Genomic DNA, 7,579 nt, shown 5'->3' with positions numbered 1-7,579 from the left:
CAGCGCTGCTCATTGACATGCTGCATAACTGAATTCCACTCTGCTTCAGCTTTAGCAGCGGTAGAGAATGGCTGCTGGGAGGTAGCAGGCAGTCTAGTGATGGATTTACACCCTACGTGTGTTTTTTTTTTGTGGGCTTGAGCCGCTCAGGAACTGTGCAAATCGCTGTGCTTGTGTGTGTTAGGGTGTAGGAGCGAACGCGCGAAGTGCAGACGCTCGTTTGTGCGAGTTACGATGCTCGAAGCGTTACGCTGTCTTGCATTGTGGTAAGCAAGGCAATGAACAGCGATATACTTAGTTAGCTGGAGGTCGGTGCGTTACAGGCTGTTCCGTTTGAGATATGATGTCGAAGACCAGTGTTTTTGTGATGTTACAGTTCTATGTAATGTTACCTACAATGCGCGTGAGACTTACGATTACCGCGATGCTGCTCGGTTAACAGTCGCGTGAATTCGTAATTTACCTAATCCTTAAGTGATAAAAGTGATAGTGGTAGCAAAATTTGAGCTTCCATGATTGTGAGAAAGCGAAGATAGAGTGGCTGGTGACGATGAAAGGTGTGCTTCCTATTCCTTGATTGTACGGGAGCGGAATGAGTGAACTAATGATAATAATGCCAGCCTACCACATTGGTGCATGGTGAATGTTTTTAGACCTAAGTTGCGAGCAATAAATCGACGGTATTTACGAAATGGTGTTTGAGACAGAACAAGCTCTCCCAAGGCAATTCTAAGAACAGTTTCGCATGCTTTTCAGTTCAAATCAAATGTCCCAGGTATGTTCTTGCATGGTCGGAAGTCCCCGGGCATGCAACTTTCTAATGTATCACAGATACCTTGGGAAAAAAAGCTCAAAATATCGGCCACATCTACCCAAAGCCAGCCCTTAGGGCTAAAGGACAGAATTAATTCGTCAATGCTCTTTTACCCAAAGACTATCGCCCAGTCACCAATGAAACGCCAGTCTATAAACAGGATTCCTTTTATTGTCTTTGCCTTTCGGGCAAAATAAAGCACCGCCACTATTCACGAAGCGTAGCGAAGCGAAACGGCCGCTACCTCTGTGGCCAAGCGTCTCGCACGCTTGGAAAACGTACCCACAGACGACAAATGTGTGACAATTGGAGTGGCCGCGCGCGCGTCGGCGCCGGCCGGCCGGGCCGCCGGAGCCGCGGTGCCCGGCTGCAGCGGCCCGGCACCGTGCGAGCGAGAGGCGCGGCGCTCGCGGCGGCAGACGGACAGGCGGGCGGACAGCGGAGCAGCGGGGTGGGCGGCAGCGGCAGCGTCACTCGACAGCCACCTCCTCCGGCGGCGCGTCGTCACTGGCCGGGGGCGCCTCCTCACTGGCGGGGGGCGCCTCCTCACCCGGGTCTGCCGGTCGGTATAGGGGTCAGAGGCCGTCACACACTATCGAGGCTGATAAGGTTGATAGCTGAGGTGACACACAGACACCAATGACAGGTGAAAACGGACGTCACAGTGACAGATAATCAGCAATGCACTTTAAATATGCTAGCAGCGTAGCTAGATATCGCCAGACTGTCGATTGCAGGCCGAAACATATTCTTCTATGCGTCAATGGATTAAAGTACCCTGAACCATTATCACAAGAGTCCCAATCGTAATTATCTCGAGTTAAGCAGAATTAAGTTATAATTGCAGTTCAAAACGTGCAGTTCTGATTGGTCGTCCTAAAGCAGGCCCACTTTCTAGGACCGAGCAGGGCTAGACGCTGTCCGAGTCGTCACGTTTGCGCTTCAGGGGTGGTGTCGACGGGGACGGAGGTGACTGACCTTCGGGAGGGGCGTCGTCGATCGCCTCGCCATCCTCGCCCTTCTCAGAGGCTGGCTGTGGCACAGCGTTGGGGCAGAGGTCAGCGGTAGGTCACAGCGACAGGTCAGAGGTCGGTGGCAGGTGTCATACAAAAGTTCCTGTAGATATTAACCACCGGTGCCAATGCATGACAGACATTTTGGGACTTCACCGAGCGTTCCGAGGCCAAAGGTGATATATGCTCAAATCTGAATGAATCATTACTGCATCATCAAGCTCGCAAAAGGGGACAATCAGCTAATAGAAAGGCAATCATGTAATTCAGTTCAAAGTATTGAGATGGAACAAAGACGTTATGGTAAAAATGCAAAGCATCACCTTAAAATATGTGTCACAAAACATGAATGTAAGAAAGGGAAAAGTAAGAAGTCAAAACAGGCTGGTGCTTCACTGCGCCAGAGAATGTAAAGGGCCATACAAAACAGCAGCACTTGAAATCAAAGCACAGTATTATATCAAAAGCTTGGGGCTACACATTTGGTAGTAAAGGTGAGGTTTGACCGAACTTAGTCACTGGAGTCTTTCGAGGTGAAACATGTAGGGAATGATCGGATACAAAACGAATGTTAAATATACGAGTACTACACTAACAAATAAAGTGGATACTCACCACTAATGTGTCTAGAGTCTGGGTCGATCAAGCTAGGAGTGACTATTACTACTGCTAAGTGCTATAACTAAGTCATGGCCGGGACTAAGGATTTCACCCTATGGTGCACGCTAAATCCAACAGTGACACTTAACGCCACTCAATAGACCAATGATCAATGGTTGTCCATGTATATCTTTACAGGCCAACCGGACAGACTGCGGACATCAGAACAAACATCTAATCACCCCCCCCCCATTTTCACAACTCCCACAGCCCCTAATTGACTTTCTACTGGTGCAATCAAACTACTCGTAGAGATGTCAATCGAATACCAACTTTTTGGTATACCGATACCAAACCTATACCAACTTGGTATTTGGTATTTCAAGGCCAATGTTTTTGGTATTTTGTCGGTATTGTGAATCGTTACTAATGTAAAAGAAGGCTGTGAATTTAGTAAAAAGTTGGTATTTCCTTCATTTTCCAGAGTCGGTTCGGTTTTGGTATTTTCCTATGGTTATTGTTGGTATTTGGTATGGTATCGGTATCACAATTTTCCGTAATTGACATCACTAAATCAAACGCTTGAGCCTACCATCATCAGCGTTCGGATCTACTGCCACCTCAAACAGCATTGGAAGGGCATGGCCAGATTATTTCTATGAAAGGGCGTTACACCGTCCTAAGTGGATGCAGAATAAATGACCGAACACTCAGGAAAACAGCGTTGGATGCGGGACAGTGTGACATACGCTGCGCTGCCAGCGTCAGACTATCTACACAGGACACCAGTCGATTTCACAGGGGGAGAGACGCCACCGGGCCGCCCTAGGTCGCCGCAGTCTCTACCTTCTTCTCATCGTGCTTTGGTGCCCACGCCGGCTTGCCAGACTGAAAACACAGCGGTCCGTCAGAGATTTGAACACAAGATGTCAGTCGAGACACATACAGCGAGTGATGGAGGGATGAATGATTGAGATCGTGTTCGATACGGCTTTACATTTTTGCTTAGCAACCACACTAAAACTGGACATGCTTGATGTTGGCATTGAACGGCAGGTATGCTGCATTATTCATCTATGTTATTAGCGTTAAGATCTAAATTGAGGATAGCACATTAATTTTCCTGTTCCTTATGTGAAACAATGATTTCGCATTGTAGCGGCAGCTTTAGTATCTACGTAAAAGAAACAAAAGGCGAAAAGATGAACACATGCAGTTTGCAGTACCAGGTCATCCCACCTTTCCTCCAGCCGTGCCTGTGAATAAGACGGTTACTCTGCAGCGCTGCGATGAAAAGCGGGGTTCAGAGGCCAAGCAAGGAGAGCAAATGTGGAGAAAGAGCCGGTCACATCCTAGTCAAATCTAGGCACGGAGCTCAGACACAGTCAATCAGTCGGTACATATCCGTCACAAAAGGAGCAGACTGTCGGCGACACAATGTGACACCTTTGCTTGGAGAGGAAAAAAGTAAAGAAACAGAGAGGACGGACGACACAAGAGTTACGATGAGATTGTCCCACTGGATGTGCGCGCGCCGATACATTGAATGGCGTAGATCGGGCCTGCCAAAGAGGCAGTCATGCGGATAAAGTTTAATACGCGCTATGATCTTACCTCCCTGTGGCAGCCAATATCCTCAGTCAGTCATGGCTCGCCTCTACGGCTCATGTGGAACTCTATCCGCTGGGACAAACTACGCGGCGTGTGATGTTACTTTTCGTTTATTTCCGAGCGCGGTTTTGCTGCGCTTCCGGTACGGAAACGTGCCAGAATGGTGTAACAGTGACTGATATACATGAGAGGAGCGCGGGGCAGACGGGCCGCGGTGGCTCGCTGGCGGCGGCCCCTGCCCGCTCCGGTCAGCCGGGGACGCCCGCTCCGGTCGGCGGTCGGGCCGGCTGCCGCCGGGCGCGCGGAGCCGCGGAGCGGGGCGCGGCGCCGACCGCCGACCGGGAGCACCGCGAGACGCCCTCCGCTCACCAGGCGCGCGAACAAATCACAATGGCAGCCCCGAGAACGACCCCGGCCGGGCGAGTGGGACACAGACAGAGGCAGACACACACATTACGCCTTCTTCTGCCACTCGGCCTTCTCTTTGCCCTTGTTCTGGAAGAGAGACGGGGAGGGGCGCCGGGCGGGCGGTGCGTCAGCCGGGGCAGCGGCGCGGCCCGCTGGCGGCCGGCCCGACCCGCCGCCGCCGCAGGCTATTCCTGGCCGGCTCAGGTCGGGCCGAGAGCCAGAGGCACGGCGGCCAGCACGCAGCCAAGCAAGCGTCACACCCCTAGCGGCTTTATCACCACAGACGTGACCAGGGGCATCGCACTAGTAGCCTCGAAGGCCGGCTCTGGCCAACCCTTTGACTACGGCTGCATTTCAAATCACACTGAAACTACACATACTACTGTTCAAACAACGATACGGCTACTGAACACGATAACTCGAATCTGCTATCTCACAATTCTGATGCAAAGTGATACTTAATTCTCCTTACATCATTAACTACGTACATAATACATTCACTATGAATACAACAATTAACGGAATGTAACATGCTTATTCTGTGCAATACTAAAATACATAGTTGCTACGCACCGATGATAATTTTGATGACTCACTCGCCAAAAATGTCTCCCTTTGCCACTGGTTAAAACTTACCTCAAAAGCTAAGAACATCCTATTTGAGAGCAAATTGCTGCAGCACACGAAGCGCTTTGGGTCCAGGCGTGAGCACTCACCACTCATACGTTTACACAGACGCTCACAGACACACCCCGGAACGCACCCAGACAGACAAACACACTGCAGCTGTGGGACCGGCCCTCACGGCGGTGGTCCAGAGGGGGCCGGGCGCCGGATCTATACTCACGTCCTTGTCCTCGTCGTCAAGGGTGAACTCCTTCTTCTTGACTTGCTTGAGCTGGTTCCGGAAGTTGAACTCAGCCGCCTTCTTCTGGAGCTTGGCGAACTTGTTCTCGTATTTGGAGATCTTCTTGAGGGTGGGCTTGATGCTGGAGGAGGGAGCAATGTCAGAAGGATGTGCTTGTTACATTTGAAACCGACTGAGTCAGAATGGCTATTGGTCTCTGCTTGCCAGACTTAGAATCTCTACTCAATACGGATAAATTGAGCCTAAAATATCGAAGGCATACAGTCAAATAGAAGTTTCATGACATCGTTTTTATGCTTGGTGTCAAAGTTATGGATTAACATTCACAATTCTGCCGATTTGGTGAGTACAAATTACTTTACTAATTTACAATTTACTATATGTACAAGTTAAAATTTGCAAGTAAATTTGGTGAGACTTACAATTTTCCGCGGAGGTCATTCACCGAGATGTTAAGCTCGTTGATCTGAAAATGGCATGAATACGGTCAACTGTATGAGCATGATCAACGGAAGGCAGTATTAAATGCCACAAATTTATAATTATCTTGAAACGTTCAGTGATCTAGAGCTACGTTAGCGGATCATTAGAAAGGAGCTACAAATCTGCATACTTAAGTTTGATGTTTATGAAGATTGCGCCAATAATTAGAGTTCTGGCTAAAACATTATATAGGCTATGACGAAATCGAGAGTGGGCTATTAAGTATGTTTGCAAAAAGTTTTACAGTGTAAAAAATGGGATATTTCTTGTTTGCACACACCAACCACTGGGAGGCGAGACTAAAAACTTATCGTATGTGGTTGTTAAAACGGATACAGTTAGAAAGGAAGGTACGATGGAAGTCATGCAGTGTAATGACAATGTTCAGCTAAATACACTACGCATTCAAAACAACTTAAGGTTGGATAATATATGTATTGTTCCACAATCGTTTTCACGCAAGCTGAATCCAAACGTTTAAATGAGTCAAAAGACACTCAGACGGTGTCTTTAACAGTTTGAATGATTCTAGCTGCCGACAATCAACTACTATCCGCATCAAATTGATCCATTCTACGGTGTGCAATTAAACGGAATGGTCATTTTGAAACATGTTTAGATGCGCGTGCTTAGCTAGGCTACAAGGTGCAAACTAATTACCCAGTTGGGCCGCCCATTCATAAACGAATTTTGCTCACACTTGTTTTCATTGTATCAATTCAATGGCCTGATATTTTTGAAAAGTTTAGAAATAAATATCGGAATACAACCAAGCATGACCTTTAATTGGGGAGTAATTACGAAGCTGGGGATTGGACATGCTCTTCCTGGAACAAATGAGACCTGCTAAATAGGTCATATACCACAGATGGATCATATCTATAGGGTAGGCGATGCTCAGATCTCACAACCAGTAGCTCGAAACTCATAGGTGCTACTGCTCAATCAGCTACTCAAAGCTACCAAGGCCGTCTGCGCTATGGAAAAAGTTACCTGATAGTCTCTGATTTTAACACCCCAATCGACATCATATTTGTCGGCTTCCAGCCTGGCAATGTGCTCGTGATATTCTCTACAAATCGTCTGCAGCTCGGCTATAAGGAAGAAGGGGACAAGTCTGTTACATGATTATCCCGCGACGAATAGTCCTAACCTATCACATCCCCTATAGTAAGCGCTGGAGAATCGTCGATTATCTGGAAAAAGAAGTAAGAGCAGAATGGAGGGTGGGTCGATTAGAGACAGCAGTGGTGGGGGAGGGTTAGGGTCACAGACCTGAGCGTCCTTGACTTCCACCTCCTGCTCAAGGTCCCACTTGGAAGCCTCGAGCTCCTCGATTTTCTGCTGGTACGCCTGGCAAATCTGCACGAGGTCGGCTAGAAACAGCACACATGCACGTGCTACTTGTAAAAGGATGCGCACTTTAATGACAGGCGAAGGGCCACTTCTCAGCGAGAAAAACGATGAACCAGTACTAATAGCCAGCGAATAACCATCAACGATGATACAATCGATATCTGACGCGGATAATAGGCAGATACAAGGCAAAGGTGAAAACAAATGGAAGTTCATAATAAAAAGACCTATTTGTCGTGCAAAGTTAAAGAATCACTCTCAGGGTGCGACAAGACTGTTGTTATTACGAGCATACCAGTAAGGTATGCTACATTCTGAGCTAAATACAAAGGGTGGGAGACGGGTTTCAACTTTCAACAGCATTTATCATCATATACGTTCATGTAATCATACCAATTACACGACCACAAAGCATTAGAATAAACA

At 48.0% G+C, this 7,579-nt stretch overlaps 1 protein-coding gene across 14 annotated transcripts in view; it reads right to left on the bottom strand.

The window, feature by feature from the left end:
* Positions 1-965: 965 nt before the first annotated feature.
* Positions 966-7,579, bottom strand: part of LOC122364580 (troponin I-like) — a 38,686-nt gene continuing 32,072 nt past the window's right edge. For 5 of the 14 annotated variants that reach the window (XM_043335125.1, XM_043335123.1, XM_043335127.1 and 2 more), the window contains exons 7-12: positions 7,073-7,173; positions 5,737-5,780; positions 5,294-5,435; positions 3,274-3,315; positions 1,793-1,847; positions 966-1,370 (exon numbers count right to left, since the gene is read on the bottom strand). In XM_043335125.1, coding sequence (XP_043191060.1) covers positions 1,285-1,370; positions 1,793-1,847; positions 3,274-3,315; positions 5,294-5,435; positions 5,737-5,780; positions 7,073-7,173 — 470 coding nt within the window. In that variant the 3' untranslated portion in view covers positions 966-1,284. Of the gene's footprint in view, positions 1,371-1,792; positions 1,848-2,442; positions 3,316-4,130; positions 4,534-5,293; positions 5,436-5,736; positions 5,781-6,790; positions 6,892-7,072; positions 7,174-7,579 lie in introns of those variants that run through there. The other 9 variants (XM_043335126.1, XM_043335124.1, XM_043335128.1 and 6 more) reach the window with 4 other exon arrangements.

The sequence above is a fragment of the Amphibalanus amphitrite genome, unplaced genomic scaffold (assembly GCF_019059575.1).
Source record: "Amphibalanus amphitrite isolate SeventyFive unplaced genomic scaffold, NRLGWU_Aamphi_draft 000684F_arrow, whole genome shotgun sequence".
Classification (NCBI taxonomy): Eukaryota; Metazoa; Arthropoda; class Thecostraca; order Balanomorpha; family Balanidae; genus Amphibalanus; species Amphibalanus amphitrite.
Note: the sequence above shows the minus strand (reverse complement) of the source record. Positions and strands in the feature narration are given on the sequence as shown.